At 37.0% G+C, this 17,379-nt stretch overlaps 1 protein-coding gene across 3 annotated transcripts; it reads left to right on the forward strand.

Annotated features, from left to right (window-relative positions):
* The first annotated feature begins 6,938 nt into the window (after positions 1–6,938).
* Positions 6,939–16,175, forward strand: spi1b (Spi-1 proto-oncogene b). Of its 3 annotated transcripts, none has more exons than XM_084935636.1 (5): positions 6,939–7,304; positions 7,818–7,911; positions 9,172–9,368; positions 12,035–12,182; positions 14,276–16,175. In XM_084935636.1, the coding sequence occupies exons 1-5, from the start codon at positions 7,263–7,265 to the stop codon at positions 14,587–14,589; spliced, it is 795 nt and encodes a 264-aa protein (XP_084791762.1). In that variant the 5' UTR covers positions 6,939–7,262; the 3' UTR covers positions 14,590–16,175. The 3 variants fall into 3 exon arrangements, with proteins under 3 accessions (XP_084791762.1, XP_084791781.1, XP_084791772.1); XM_084935655.1 differs by having other exon boundaries at positions 9,214–9,368; XM_084935646.1 differs by having other exon boundaries at positions 7,821–7,911.
* The last annotated feature ends 1,204 nt before the right edge of the window (positions 16,176–17,379 follow it).

Below are 17,379 nucleotides of genomic sequence, written 5' to 3' on the forward strand. Positions count from 1 at the left end.
AAAACTGTGAAGTGCTCAGTTACACCCTGTATTGCAGCCAAACCAGAATGCAGTCCTTGGTCTGAGCTGCTGCAGGCCACAAGTATGTAATTTCACAGTGTGTCACTTACACTTACACTTAAATTTATCAACGCTGAGAGCCTTATTTTATATCTCACTGGACCTGTTTGCCTTAGAATAAGCAGCCTCTATTTAGGTACAAGACATCTCATGCTGCATGCCCTGTTACTGGGTGTACATTTTTAATGTGCAGCAGCAGGGACAGTGCAGGTATGTTAGCAGAAGTCCTGCTGTTGTGTATGTTGGTTAACAACTGTGGCTTATTGGGGCATGTTATGGAAGTTAATATCTATGGAACTTATTCAATCCACCTCCACTTTTTACTCTTTGATGTTATTGTTGATGAAATCAGGCAGCTAAATATTTGCAGTTGGTTTGCTGCCATTGGTTATTCTTATTAATAATAAAATATTATTATTGTTAGCTGACTCAACGCCCAGGAAATCAACGAACAAAAGAAAAGTAGGCCAAGTCCCTAGAAAACATGGACACTCCCAACAAAGGTGGTTCTGTTGACAAAATCTTTTACCATGAGCTTTTCCTCTACTTATTCACGTTATACATGAAATTACAGACATTACAGTTTTACTCCCAGAGTCCCACACCAACTGATTGTATGGCAGCTTTTAACTAAATCCCCTCAAAGTGCAGGGTGCCACGACTAAAATGTTTTTTTGGATTGAATTGTACAAGAAAATAAAGCAGAAACTCATTGTGCTATGCTAACCATCCACTGACTGCAGCTTTCAATTTACCCTAATTAAGGAAACAATATTGATTTGTGTAATTCTCGTTGAACAAGTGGTAGTAAAACACCCAGAAGTAAAACAGGATTTAAAACTATTCAAGCAGTGATATGGGACTTTTTAACAAAGCCACTAAAGGAAGAAGGACTATTAGGAATGAATTACCATGAATGGACCAGCCTCTTTAATATTTACGTTCAAAAAGGAGGTTCATTTGCATTCAGCATTAGTAAAATATACAAATGAATTAATGATATTGAAACTTAGGCAGCTGCCTTGTATTTTGATGCTGAGTCGAGGTTAATGCCTTGCTCAGTAACCCTTAAATGTCATTAAGAGTGGGTACAAACTGTACAAACACGTACATTGCTGCAGATGGAAGAGTAAATATGGAGCCCTCTGAGTACCTTTAATTTATACTATTCCAGTCTGCTTAGATTTTTTCATGGTCATTATTTTTTTTCACATCTGCAATGTGGGAGTATCTGTGACAACGGAGATAAGTACAAACAACTTTGGCACAGCGATCGCGCTGAAACTGGACATTAGGAGCACCTGTTTGAAGAGCAGCTGTGCTGAGCCTCGTCATGTTTTAGCAAAATGTCTGCCAGTGGTATAACAGAGCCCTAAGAAATAAACGCATGCACACAGTGTTAAGTAAAGGGATACTTTTCCAAAGGTTGCAAAGAAGTTTTTAGATTGTATTACAGTTCACAGATGTACCTAATAAAGTGACCTCTGACTGTATTTCAGCAAGAGGTTAGTCAAAGTCACTGTAAAATCATACACACATGACAAATGGAAGGCTTTCAGAGAAACACTGTGTTGCATGTGATGTGTTGTGGTAATGGTTTTTATGTTGTGTTTTTGATGTTGCAACCTATCTGCATGATGTTGGAATAAAAATAAAAATAAAGGTTTTACTGAACACTGAATAAGTTGTCAGTATTTCTTTCTTAAAGCAATATGACTACTGAGTTTGTGACTGTACTTGCAATAAGTTTCAAAGCTGTGTGGAAACTAGTTTGTTTTCAGCCATCTGTTTACTGCAGATGTTTCTGTTACTGCAGTTTCTGTTATGTTGCACAATGCGAATTACGTGTCAACGGTCAGCTTTGTTTTGTTATTTACGCCGGCATTGCCACTCTTTTAATAATACCTTTATATGCCTGATGCCTGTCTGTTTATAAACTGCATAGAAGGGCCTCATCTGGAGCTGGCCTGCATTAAACCTGCTGAACCGACCACAAAATAGCACTCAAATTAAAATAAAAATGCAGCAGAGAGGTGACCGGCTCTTATCGAGACCTGGACCACGAAAAAGGATTCATTTAAAGTCAGCCTTCAAGGAACTGAATCTGAAACAAGAGTTCCCAGTTCCTCATTTAATAGTATAATACTGCTGTTGTGCATGTAATGTACTTCATCACTCAGGCCACAAGGAAAGCAAACTGACACTATAAAACCAAAAAGAAGAGACGATTAAAACACTGACATCGAGTGCAATTTTAAAAACTTTGATTGTATGCTCATGTATAAAAACATTAAATGTTAATCTGGTTTTTCTGTCTTTACCTACTTTGGACACAGTGTTGATGCAATTGTTACGACAGAAATGAAACCACAGACTGAAAATGCAGTTTTATGTTCCACTTAAGCAAGTTCAACAGGGATAGTTTGACTTATTTTTTTAGTCAGCATGTTCACACTCGGCACAGTACTGTTTTATTTACTGCATTACATATACAGGGAGTGCAGAATTATTAGGCAAGTTGTATTTTTGAGGAATAATTTTATTATTGAACAACAACCATGTTCTCAATGAACCCAAAAAACTCATTAATAGCAAAGCTGAATGTTTTTGGAAGTAGTTTTTAGTTTGTTTTTAGTTTTAGCTATTTTAGGGGGATATCTGTGTGTGCAGGTGACTATTACTGTGCATAATTATTAGGCAACTTAACAAAAAACAAATATATACCCATTTCAATGATTTATTTTTACCAGTGAAACCAATATAACATCTCCACATTCACAAATATACATTTCTGACATTCAAAAACAAAACAAAAACAAATCAGCGACCAATATAGCCACCTTTCTTTGCAAGGGCACTCAAAAGCCTGCCATCCATGGATTCTGTCAGTGTTTTGATCTGTTCACCATCAACATTGCGTGCAGCAGCAACCACAGCCTCCCAGACACTGTTCAGAGAGGTGTACTGTTTTCCCTCCTTGTAAATCTCACATTTGATGATGGACCACAGGTTCTCAATGGGGTTCAGATCAGGTGAACAAGGAGGCCATGTCATTAGTTTTTCTTCTTTTATACCCTTTCTTGCCAGCCACGCTGTGGAGTACTTGGACGCGTGTGATGGAGCATTGTCCTGCATGAAAATCATGTTTTTCTTGAAGGATGCAGACTTCTTCCTGTACCACTGCTTGAAGAAGGTGTCTTCCAGAAACTGGCAGTAGGACTGGGAGTTGAGCTTGACTCCATCCTCAACCCGAAAAGGCCCCACAAGCTCATCTTTGATGATACCAGCCCAAACCAGTACTCCACCTCCACCTTGCTGGCGTCTGAGTCGGACTGGAGCTCTCTGCCCTTTACCAATCCAGCCACGGGCCCATCCATCTGGCCCATCAAGACTCACTCTCATTTCATCAGTCCATAAAACCTTAGAAAAATCAGTCTTGAGATATTTCTTGGCCCAGTCTTGACGTTTCAGCTTGTGTGTCTTGTTCAGTGGTGGTCGTCTTTCAGCCTTTCTTACCTTGGCCATGTCTCTGAGTATTGCACACCTTGTGTTTTTGGGCACTCCAGTGATGTTGCAGCTCTGAAATATGGCCAAACTGGTGGCAAGTGGCATCTTGGCAGCTGCACGCTTGACTTTTCTCAGTTCATGGGCAGTTATTTTGCGCCTTGGTTTTTCCACACGCTTCTTGCGACCCTGTTGACTATTTTGAATGAAACGCTTGATTGTTCGATGATCACGCTTCAGAAGCTTTGCAATTTTGAGACTGCTGCATCCCTCTGCAAGATATCTCACTATTTTTGACTTTTCTGAGCCTGTCAAGTCCTTCTTTTGACCCATTTTGCCAAAGGAAAGGACGTTGCCTAATAATTATGCACACCTGATATAGGGTGTTGATGTCATTAGACCACACCCCTTCTCATTACAGCGATGCACATCACCTAATATGCTTAATTGGTAGTAGGCTTTCGAGCCTATACAGCTTGGAGTAAGACAACATGCATGAAGAGGATGAAGTGGACAAAATACTCATTTGCCTAATAATTCTGCACTCCCTGTATTAGAGTGCTGATAAAATCAGAGACAAGCATGACACATTTTAATTCCTTTTAAGGTTCCTATGCTGGAACCTGCTTGTAACATAATTGGGAATATCAGGTCACTTTACCTGTGAGGATTGTTAGGTTTATTTTAATTGGTCACCAAAACATTTAACATGGCTCTCTGATTCAAGATGGTGTTGCTAAAACAAAACAAAACAAAACAAAACAAAAAAACCCATAATGTAGTACAATTACTCACAGTATTTGAGTATTTCAATCTTTTGCAATATTGTACTTCTCTGTAGCAGTTCAGAGGAAAATACTGTAAACTGTTATTAAAGCTCAAGTCACTGATTATGCCTGTAGTACAAACTACTACAAATAAACTTGCCTCTTTGCCAGTTACAGCATTAAAATGAAGAACAATTTTGCATTAATAATTATCGTAAAATAATATAATAAATATGATCTAGGAATGTGTTATTGTGCATAATGAGCACTCTTACGATGGGATTTTTAAATACACATTGATGGTGAATCTACAAATACAACAGTTCTTTGGTATTTGTTCTGTGTACCAAAACTACTTTTACAAAAGTAACACAATAAAGTATTTCTCTCACCTCTGAAAATGATGACACATAACTTCTGTTATGAAATGTTGTATTAATTTTATTATATTTTTTATGATATGGAACACATAATGGAGTAATCTTAACTCTTATCTTATATTTAAATGATCATATTTGAGTTAGCTTAAATGGACGTTGAATGTTATGCCAAAAATGGTCATTATGTTGCTTAGTGAGGGGGGGGGAAAGAACCAAACATTATCTTTTGGTGTCACTGAAAATAGTTGTGATAGAAATAGTTCCGGTCTTGCTGCAGCTCACTCTGTGTATTAATACTCCTGGAAAATGCTACTGTACATATGGTTGGTTCAGCTCAGGCAGCTGTGATTCAGAGGGGGGCTGGTTTGGGGGTAGGCCTCCGTCTGTGTGTTTTTAACAGCTCCCTAAAGTGAGACAATTATGATCCCTCATCAGTTTAAGGTGAAACCAGGTCACAAGGATTAAAAGCATTTAAATTTACAAAAGACCCTGAGGTGGCACTATTTCTGTGACGGACTGTAACATGCCAGCTTCCATAAAGAGATAAATGCATATCTGCACTGCGTATGACTAATAGTGTGCATTTGCTATGATGTCTATGTGCATGTGTGTCGCATGTGTGTTATTTTAAAATGAAGTTTGACCGACTGATCGATGTATAGCTGAAATCTCTGAATCTGTGTGACCCGTGTTCGAAGATAAAGATAAACTTGGTGTTTTGATCATATGCCGGACTTTATTTTCAGCACAATGCCTTATCACAATACTGCATTCTTCCTCTTAAGCAGGCAGGTCTAACAATATGCACTCAGATTTATGCTACACTGTTACTGTATTATTTATCAGTTATTTCAACATCTGGGAAATACGCATTTATTTTCAGATGTTACAGTTGACATGATATGTTTCGAAACTGGCAACCAATGCAGCTACAACACTCAGCCACAACATTAAAACCACTGACAGGTGAGGTGAATAAAATCATCCTGTTACATCTCAATATTTTTGGGCCCTTGGAATCATGAGGATGAGACTCTGACATGTACCATCCACCTAAAGGTAAAGAAAAGGCATATATATATATATATATATTTAAGTTTATGTGCACATTTTTTTTTATGACATTTTTTTTTATGACTGTATGTATATATATATATATATATATATATATATATATATATATATATATATATATATATATATATACATATATATATTTGGTCGATCACATGGTCGATCATCGATCATCTAACATCTAAATTTGATGGCAGCCCGATGTCTTCCTAAACATTGAACATGTTGGCCAAAAAAATTAGTTTAATATATGGCATAACAATGCATTACTGAATTAAAAACAAACAGGTGTTTTCTCAGTTTCATAGACTTTCATTACTGTTTGGCAACAGAGGTACTCACTTCCCCCTCAGGAATTATTCCAACCGTATCTTCTCTGTGTGATAATCACAATCTCCATTTACCTCGGTGAGGTTACAGCACAGACACTGTACCTTCATCTTATCTCACAGCCGTGCATTGCATGCGTGTGTGTTGTGTGTAGGGGCCACATTTTCCTCAGCAAGCCACTGTTTACATGACCAAAACAAATGTAGTAGTCATTTTGCTACAAAGCACTCCTTCAGTCTCTCGGTTTCAGGTCCGCAGTCAGGATCCAGGCACATGGTTGCCATTTACATACTAAACATAGCAAGGTTGGTAAAATAGCATGGAATTTTTACTTGAGCCCTTGAGACAAAGCAGCTGAGCATTTATAAGCACCATATAGCCATGTAATACATGCTTTATAACATGTTGTTGTCTATTTGTAAACTGCAAGGGATAGTTGACATAATTTCAAGGGTTGATTTTAAAGCTTAAAAACAAAACATGATGTAGCAATTGTGAAAAAAAAGCAATGTTTATTTTAAATCTACATGATTTAAAAATGCATTATAATGTGCAGAAAGAATTTTAAAACGTAAATGTTTATATATACTAGTCCATCTGCTTAAATATGACACGTTGTAAAAGCGCAGACATTGACAAAGAGCACAAACAACAACACGTTAAACGCTTGCAAACACTGTTGCCCACATTTATCACCTCACACACTTGATGGGGGGAGAAACTGACAGTGAGGAAAGCCCTCGATGATGATTGGCTACCAAGGCATGGGACAGCATATAGACCCTGATAAATGTGAAGTTTCATGGTCTCCCCTGACAAATCATCAAATGGCCAGGAACCTTTTGCAGACACACTCTATTGCTCCCACCCACACTAAATTTACAGAAGTCAAAAGTTCCTTTTTCATTTTACAGTTAAACAGTGGGCCTTGTTTATTTAATTTTATCTGATGCAGTTGAAAGGCCTGTTTGAGCAGTAAGTGTTATAAGCTTGTGCTATACAATAAGAGAGGGAGACATTTTTTGGTTTTCGTTGACTGAGAGGAAATTTTGAAACATTGTGCAATGGTGCCGCAAAAGTTTTGAAAGGTTGAGAGAGCATTTTAACAGCAAAGCATCTGAGAGTCGGTCCTGGATAAGAGGTATCCATGTTCCATCCATACAGAATGGAGAGCTATCTCATTCAGCCTGTAAGTATAATTTCTTTTATTACAAATATCTAAACTCCGAGGAGACTTTCTAGCCTTTGAAATTTAAACAGAGCTGACAGACTAGTCCTTTTTTACCGCAGGACTAAACAGAGAAACACTCTTAAGAATGGATGACATACATTTTTTTTTAAAAATTAGATGAGTTAATGTGGTTTCTACTACAATTTGAATACAGGGCTTACAAACTCTAAGAGTGTATTATACGATGAGGTACATGAAATTGAAACTCAAAAGTTCTGAGAGTTTCAGAACTGTAGGACAAAGAAGAGAAAAGAAATCGTCACTATTGTAGCAACACTTGAAGCTAATTTAAATGTGTATACATTTACAGGCGACTTAAACGGGTGTTTAAAATGTTACAAATAATTTACAAATCCATTGGATAAAATGCAGATAAGGAATATATTTTCTGCATAGTCCACATACACCATTGACTTAAAGCTTTTCATTAATGATATATACATTTTGTTGTTGTTGCTTTTGTTGTTCCAGCAGCACACAGATGAAATTTACGACCCTGAGATCTACAGACATCAAATTCCAGAATATTCATATCCATATGTCCTAGATCCAGAAAGCCAGGCAGGTGAGTTTTACTTCAACGTTGATTTTATCTAATCTTTTACTGTTTAAAGAAATTAAATGTAAATTAATGATGAAAAAAAGTTTGGACTGTGAAAATCCACTCTGTGATATTTAAATGTAAATAATTTTAAAATAAAAAACAAAGCATGGAGATTGTATTTAAAGATACTGATGTCATTAACTAAACTGTATTTTTAAATATATAAAAAGATTGATATTAAACATAATTTAGTCATCCTTCAAAAAAATTTTTTGGCCATGGCTTAATGTGGTAACGCAGACTTTTCTGGTTTGTTGTACATAAAAAGACTGCAGTGTGTGCAGCTGGAGCACACTGGAACACAGGAAACAGATGCCATTTCTTTTTTGCCGCTATAACTACAGACATAGAACAACTTTCGCCCCATGGGGTTTTGTTAATATAAGAAAGGTGCTTTACTTTCTCTTGTAATCAACTGTTTTGAATGTTGCACTAAAACAAGTTGAAACTGGGCTCGCTGTGAAGGCATCACTTGTCATTTTGATGTGCTCTAACCTGGCGTCGAAAGATGTCAAATCTTTATCTACACCCAGAAATGTTTAAATTAATATATACCGATCAAGGTAATAGATATTAATTACTGTTGTAGTGCTAGAGTTGACGTGGGACATGCTTTTTGAACTATTTTTGTTTATTAGTGATAAGACTGCACTTTGCATTTAAAATATTTGCATATTTGCAGTGTTAACGCTTAAAAAAAAAACTTGTACTTTTCAAGCTAGCTTATCTATCTTTTGTTTTTTTTCTAAACAACTAAATAAGTTTTCAAAATAAAACAACTAGGGAAAATTTGTAAAAAAGAAAATTGCAAATTAAAGACAGTCAGTGGCTGTGGTAATAGTGCTAGTGTGGCAACAAACAGGAAAGAGCTTCATGCTGAATTCTCTTTTATTCATTTCACACTGTTGATGCAAACTCAGGCACTTTCAGAAAGCCAGTTTTCCACTTGTTGTTTGTTTAATTTCTTTAAATATCTCCAAATATGGATTTTCACAGAAATACATTGTGGCTTTTATTATGTCTCCACTGTCATTTGTGCATTTGTACAGACATTTTTCCGAGTTTAGATTTGTCTAAAAATCAGTCTGACTGGGTTTAATTTCTTTCCATTTTTTCTAATTTCACATGTTACAAATTCTGTGGTAGCAAAATAGTAATTACTGTACAAAAAGAAGAGAAAAGGTTGTGGCCATTATGCTGTTTTTCACCATCTCTATTTAGAACACTGGGACTACCATGCTCACCCTCATGTGCACCCTGCAGAGTTTGAAAACCTCCAAGAGAGCAACTTCACAGAGCTCCAGAATGTGCAGGCTCTCCACCCATCTGGGCTCTTACGACACGACACTCTACGATACGAAGCTGAAAACCTGCTTGATCCAAATCTAGCGGCTCATTCCCATGTGTTACAGCAACCAGTAAGTCCTCAAACCCACAAAACACAAGCAGTCATTAGCAGTCAGAGGCTAAAATGACAGTGATACTGACTACTAAAGGGAATAATTAAGTACAAATGAAACTGTTAAAAAGAACAAGTGCTGCCAGCAAGCTTTAAACTGTTGGTCTGCAGTGTGCATACTTCAAACTAAGGATTTCAGTGCATCATCATCAACTCCTCTAAATGAGTTATTTGAAATCAAACATTTACCCACCAGTGAGTATGATAACACATTAAACTACTTTGATGTTATTTTTTTAAAATCTATTTAAAGCCACTGACATTTACACTATACAACTGTGCAAGTATGAAGCATAACTATACTCTGCTCTCTGTGGTGGAGTGGAAAGAGCATTCACTAGAAACTGATATCTGTCAGCTGATTGACACATAAGCCGATTTTGCTACAGTGCACCATATATTTTTAGTTCTATGCAGACATCTTCAGAATCTACATAATTCGAGGCTGTTATTGAAATCACAGAGAAGATTTCGGGAGCTTGAGGCCCTTTAAGGTCCTGTTACAAAAATCAGGAAGTGAATCTTTTGAGTTACAAGAAACACTTTTATTTTAGTGCTTTTTTCTTCTTTCTTCCCAGTGTTAAAGGAAAAATTACTTTGAATAGGCTCTGTAGACTCAGCTAAACTCAAAGTCACATCTGCATGCTTCAAACCTCCAGTTATGAACCAGTGAACTAGAACAGAGATCTCTGGTTTTGGAAAACAGTACGTCTAACCGCTTCAGCGTCGTCAGTTTCAAACCCCATACATTTTGTTGCCTACCTCAGTATGAACTTGTGTTATGCAAGCGTGTGCGTGTGTGCCTGTTTTCTTGTATATTCACATGTTTCAAAGGAGAAAAAAACCCACAAAAATTCTACATACAATCTTCAGCACATGTGAGATCATGTGCATCACAATAAAAAGGACTTGTTTTGATGAAGATCACAGACTTTCCCCAAATCTTACCATGTATGTACCATGTATAGTGACATTTTTGGCTACATGCAAAGTTCATGTTCCCTATTTTAGGTGATGTTAAGTCCAGAGATGTCATAACAATAAACATTTCACTCAGTAGTGTGAAGACGTAAAGTCCTGAAACAAGCAGATACAGCTGACGTGTAGCATAAAAGCATAAGGGATTTTTCATGTTGTAAAACATCTTTTGATTAACCTTAAACTTCACCAAAATACTCACCTCATAAAGAGCAACTTGTGCTTTTGCTGTTAGCAATCACACAAAAAAACCCTCACAGAGCATGTGTGCCTATAGGTCACATGACGGTTTTCACTTGTTAGCGAGTGAAATTTCCCTTTTAAAAAAACATCTGCCATTTTTTACGAGAGGAAAATGTTTGTATGCTTGGAAAAAAAAAGAGACAGAGCGAGATAAGGTGTTGATACAGAAATTTAATTGTAACAGGAAAGTACAATGTGAAAACCACTGTTCACACATGGAAATTCACATGTAGGTATCCGCACCGACCGTTGCCTCAAAAGATGCTATGACTACATTGACAGCTATTGCCTGTCACACGCACAGGAGCATCCACACATCACAGCTCATGCAGAGAGAAACTTTGTTTTACGCTTTCACTTGCAGTGAGAACATCTTAGTGGAAACCCACACTTCACTGTACGTGTTTGATATAGAGTACAGTACAACAGTACCCAACGACCATAGCGAATAGCTGTGCAATGAATTATACTTTTGCCAAGCTTATACATCGGCATTGTGAAGATGACAATTCTACTGTTGCAGTGAAATGCTATACCGTTAAAAGTGTAATATGTTGTGGTCTTGCAGCACTACCCACTCAGGACCTCAGTTTTCATACTTATGGTAGAGCTGTCGGATGGCTTTAGATTTCACGGGTGTTTCTGATAAAGTGGTCACAGAGTGCATTTTAGAGTGGCACCATCATCTCTGTCTGCACTTTATATTAGTATCGTGGTTTAAAACTTTCCAAAAGTCTTTAGCTGTCAAACATGATGGCTTAAAAATGATATTATAACTAAACCCATGCACACATACATACATGAAATAGATAAATAGATGCATACATATTTAAATAAATAAAACGTGTGAAACTGTGTCTGAAAAAACAAGATAAGGGCTAAATACCATACTTGAAAAAATGTTACATTGCAAGGAAAATTTCTTTTCTCAATTAAAACGGCAGACCTCTTAGGAAATTAAGTACAGCTACAAATACAAATTAAAAGATGGATTACATCATTAAGTTCTGTAGCCCTTGGTAGTTGGATTGGGCCACTCTGAACATAGCAGTATCTAAATGTCACATTTAGTTACAGCGGAGTTTAGTTGAACTGCTTTACAAACTGCTCTTTATTGCATCAGCTTGTAGAAAGTACTGTATTGTATACTTTTTTTTTTTTTACCAATAAATGCTAAGTGCAATTTTTCATTGTTTAGCCATCTTTGGTGCTAATCATTGTTTAATATCATTCGCAAGAAGAAGCTCTTTTCTATGAAATGATACATCATTATTTCATTATTATTATTATTGTTTCACTTCAACTCAGGGGAAACCTGGAGATGAAAATAATTTAATAGATAGTCTACAAGTTAAATCATTGCAAACATTTTATTTAAAACTAACTTTGATTTGTATGCTACAGGTAACGTTCTTCCCTCGGACCTTGTATCCACCGCATATATCCCAGCGCAGCTCTGATGAAGAGGACCATGGGGCACGAAGTCCGCCACTGGAGGTGTCTGATGAGGAGTGCTTGAGAGATCGAGTTTATATCCCAACAGGAGAGCTGGGTAAGGAACTAGATTTGCTGTACTCAGTCTGTGGCAGTTAGCATGGATACTTTAGGAAGCACCAACTGTTCTGACCGTGTTCACATTCATAATCTCACTCTTAAGATTCTCAGGTCGTTGTATATCTAGAAGTTCTACGTCAATACTCTTTCTTTAGGTTCTTGAGTCCTGGAAACTAAAGGAACTTTCTATAATATCTGATCTGTATAAACACCATGTGGACGTGGTCCAAGTTCCTCCATGAATGCGTTGACCAAGACAAGGGGAATGTTCATTTGTTGCGTTTTAGGTCATGCATGAATCAGAGGTGCTTCAAGAGTCTTTGTCTGACTTACGGATGAGTTTTGCTTTCTGTGCACTTGGGTAGTGGACATTTGTCAATAACAAATGTCAGCTTTGTGTTCTGCTGACAACTTAAATTGCGCTTTTAGGATCAGCTACAAGTTGCACAACAACTGCTGGTCTTGCATCTTCTCCGGAAATTGGCCACAAAAAGACAGGGAGGTTTTTTTTTCTGTTATGAATTATCATGAATTTGGTCTCCAAGAATGGAATTCAGTTCAACTCATTCATCCGTCCACCAAGCCTGTCACAGCTGTCACTAGGCAAGAGGTGGGGTACTCTGAAAACAGGTCAATTCAGTTCAGTTCGGTTAAAAGTTTCTGTCTCTCTACACTGGATGTTGGAAAACATGCAGTCTGTAGAGTGGGAAAGCTTGCTACCTCGCTGGCCTTCTAATGAGGTATCTACAGAGATCTGTCAGTCTTTGGGGCATTTTTTTCTGCTGTGACCAAGTTCTGTGTAAAAGTAGACAGCAGCATGTTTGTTGAATAGGCATTTTTTCCAACACAGCAGGATTGACTCACACACCAGAGTCAGAGTCTCAGTGTCAGTGGACGTTCTGGATCATGTCCAAATCCTTTCACAGTTGACCATTGTTCTCTGGCTTAACCAAAAGTAGTGTGCACTTCCTCTTTTATATTATTTAGGATGTGACAGAACCTGAGTAGTGTCTGGTGCCCAGTGTCAGTAGTACCTGTAGTCAAGTGGCTTATGCTTTATGCAGTGTTTTGTTTTGTTTGGGGGATTTTTTTTCTTTTAAACCAAGCACCGAGGTGAGGATTTCAGTGGAAGTGAATGTGCGTCATACTAAACTGGTACCATGTAAAATGCTTTTTTTTTTCCCCCATCGGCTTTACAGAGTTCCTTTAGTTTTGGATTGTGTATGAGTGGAAGTGAAAGAGAAAAAAAACAAAACGCCATATTTCTCTGACTATAGAGACATTTTGTCCAAGGAGTAAATAGTTTGGTTGCATGTGTAATTGTCACCTACACTCCCGATCAGGTGGCTGTAAAAAGAACTCTTTTAAACTATAAATTAGATTTTTATTTAATTATTTTGTTAACAAATTAATCACAATAATCTTAGAGTGCAAACGAATGATTTTTAAATGTCTCAAAAAACGACAGTATGATGATATTAGAAAAAGATATGTGTTGTGTTCCCATATAACATACAGCATAAACAGTGTCTTTATCTTGCTTTTGATGTGTACAGGAGTCAGTTGTTTTCAGTTTTGTTGTATGGCTACAGGCAGCCATGTGTAAAGTGATGTAAATTAACGAACGACCTCCTGCATCGTTAATGTGAGATCTAAGCATTGGTTAACCTACTTCAGATACAGTTAACTGTGCGTCAAGCTAGGTTCATTTCATTACAACAGAATGATTGTGTAAAAAATATGATGAATCATGGACGGTTATATCTGCAGGAAAAACATTTTCCATTGCTTCTAAGAACTTAAAAGCGTTTTAGTGCAAAGTCATCGCAGTGTCCTGTACGCCGTGTAACGTTGACACACATAAAACAGATATTGTAAAATCAACTACTGCTCTGCTGAAACAATTTTATTTCTAATTTTCTCAGTGACCGATCTTTGGCTTTGTGTAATTTGTATAAAGTTATACATTTCTTTATTTAATCTTTTATGATTTATATTCACATATATATATAAAAGATTTTCTAATCTGTAAGTAAAACAAAAAAATTATAATATGTCACTTCTAATGATGCAACTCTCTTGTTTCCAAAGGTAATAAAAAGAAGATCCGCTTGTACCAGTTTCTGTTGGACCTTTTAAGGAACGGCGACATGAAGGACAGTATCTGGTGGGTGGACAGAGATAAAGGGACATTCCAGTTTTCTTCCAAACACAAGGAGGCTCTCGCACACCGCTGGGGAATCCAGAAGGGAAACCGCAAGAAAATGACCTACCAGAAGATGGCTCGTGCTCTGCGCAACTATGGCAAAACCGGAGAGGTGAAAAAGATCAAAAAGAAGCTGACGTACCAGTTTAGTGATGAGGTGCTGGGCAAGAGTCATCTAGACAGAAAAGCATACATATAGGCAGGAGCAATGCTCAAATACTAGCACTGAATAATGAAAAGTATAGATTTAATCAGTCTTCCTGATGAGTACTGCTGCACAGTGTGACCGGGTCTTTGAAGGTACTAGTAAATGCAGCATAAAGCTATGGACCACAATCTTCCTTCTAAGACATGCTGGGGGACCGTTTAATAAGTACAGAAGAATCACCATAGAAAGCTCAGTTTGGCTTTTCTGTCTGAAATATTTGGAAGACAAAATACTCCAAATGATCACAATGAAAATAAAGTCAGGGCCGAACACGATTATGTGTAACATGCTGTTTGTAAATGTGTATAGAGATTTGTGAATGAGTACTTTTGAAAAGCTGTTATTGCTGGTGTTCCTTGTTGAGGTGGCCAGAGTTGGAAGTGAAAGTCATGTGATACCATGGTTTAGAGAGACCTTTGATACACACACCTAACAGACAAAGTCAATATCAGGAACTAGAAAGAATTCCTGATTACAACTACCCTTGGGCCATTTTAGACAAAATAGCTTTAAAGTGTGCAGTTTATTGCAGATTAAAGTTTATTCCCAAGCTTAAAGTAATACAGTTCAATGACTTTAGCTCAGTCTCTCAAAAACTGCAGGCAACTCTTGTCTGACGCCTAACTCTTGTGAATGAAATACAGACAAACAACATGTACAAAACAACCATAAAGTTGAACTTCACCTCTGAAACCACAAAACCACTACCAGCCACGGGGAACAATCATCTACGATCATCAAACTCTACAACATCATTTTCAAACACATTCATAAATCTTTGTTCTTAATTTTTCTTGTAGAATTTCTTTTTTGTCATTTTGGTTTATTGTGTCTTTTTGATAGAAAGTATAATAGTTTTCCTGTGTACGCAACAGAAATATGAAAAAAAAATACATGGTTTTTACATTGAGACTTTAAATCCATGGGTAAACAGATTGACTGCTTCTTTTCAAAGGTAGTAAAGTCAGTCAGATGAACTTACTGATAAACATTGCATCTCTGAAATGTAAAACCAAGCTGGGATTATTGTTTTTCAGCTATTTGGAATCTGGAGCAATGAGTTCCAGCAGGTTACGTCTGCTTTTGTTTTGTAGCTTCATATTAAACGTACAAGCAGCAGCTATATGACTCTTTTCTTCGAACTCCTGATATGAGAGGGATTTGACTTGTTCGCTGCCTGTTTAAAAGCATTAAGGAAAAGAAACAGAGCCCTCTCTTGGGTGGGGTGGATGTAGGCATGTTGACATCCCCTATGCAGTTTTAAGTGGGGGTGTACACATATATGGTAGATGTTTATATTCTGTTTGGAAATATCTGATATATTTTCAAAACTAAATTCGGCTTCATGTCATTCAACCACAGCAATGACATTCAACTTCTTTGTCATGTTGAACATGTACAAGTTCTCTTGTAATGTTTTTACTACTGTTTGTATATATTTAAACTGGATTTTTTTTTAAATATATTTAAAACAGAATATTAGGTTTCATATCATGGTTTAGAAGACCGTATATGAAACGCTGTATGTTACAATTACAAATCGCATGTACAAAGTTAATAAATTGTCCGTCACCTTATCTGTATTGTGCTTCTTGCAAAGATAATTGTGATGTGATTTGGGCAAACACTGGAGATAAAACACAAAGAAGAAGAAACACAAAGTCTATATAAATTTGAATTGTGTTAGACACACAGATTAAGTGACATCTCTCATTACAACTGAAAAGATAATCGTTCAACTATGAGGAACTATGAGGTTAATATGGGGCTGGGGAGGTGAAGTCACTTGTCACCAAGTACTTATATCTGCCTGTGTGTACTGACACACCGCAGCCACCAGTTCCCCTGTTCATAGAGGGTATAAAGAACCCACTATGTTGAAAGTTACACAACTACAATTTTTATGTTATATCACTGAGTGGGCAATGTAGTCCTCTGTTCATTTGTTCTCTATTTGTTTTTCATTTTCTAGAATAAAACATTTTTTAGCAAACTGTCTAAAGAAGACCTATGAAATGCTCACTGACTTCTCCGTTTCCACACATATCCTTTTTTAACTGAGAAAATAGGAACTAAATTTATGTATCATGTCAGAATCAAGTATGTCAAAGGCAAATTTTGTCATAGATAGATGCTCCTGTATGTGAAATATTAACATATGTAATGTGTTACTGAGGGTAGCAGATTTAAATATGTATAATGTGTGAAATTAGATATTTAGAAACTGTGTTTTATGGCATATTGTATTGACCTTGTACTGTTGAAGCTTCATCGTGGGCCAGAGAAAAACACTTTGAGAGTTATTTTTTCATTTAAAGTGCTCAGCGTCTGTGTGTTGGTCTCACAGTTGCATTCTAGTTACGATGGCCACGAGTCTTTGGCATTATGGGAGTAGCCAAACTGCAACATTTACTACTGTAATCTGCAATATGTAAATATAAAGTTACCACAGCACCTGGTGTCTCAAGAGCCAACAGCTCCCCACAATGGCTGAGCTATAATTAATATCAATAACAAGTAGGCGTTAAAATGTCCTTCAGTCAAATACAGTAATTTAGAGCTCATGCAAGAGAAAGAGAACTGTGTACATGAGATGCATAAAAGCACCAGATTAGAGTATAGTATAGTACAATATAGTTAGTGTAATATAGTATAAACCTTTTGTAGACACAAATCCCTTTGGGGTGCATCAGGAAGGGCATCTGGTGTGAAAACGTTGCCAAATCAAACATGCAGAGCTACACGATGTGGCAACCCTTGTGAATAAGCGAGCCGCTGATG

The sequence above is a fragment of the Perissodus microlepis genome, chromosome 1 (genome assembly GCF_051167445.1).
Source record: "Perissodus microlepis isolate ML-2025 ecotype Zambia chromosome 1, ASM5116744v1, whole genome shotgun sequence".
Taxonomy (NCBI): Eukaryota; Metazoa; Chordata; class Actinopteri; order Cichliformes; family Cichlidae; genus Perissodus; species Perissodus microlepis.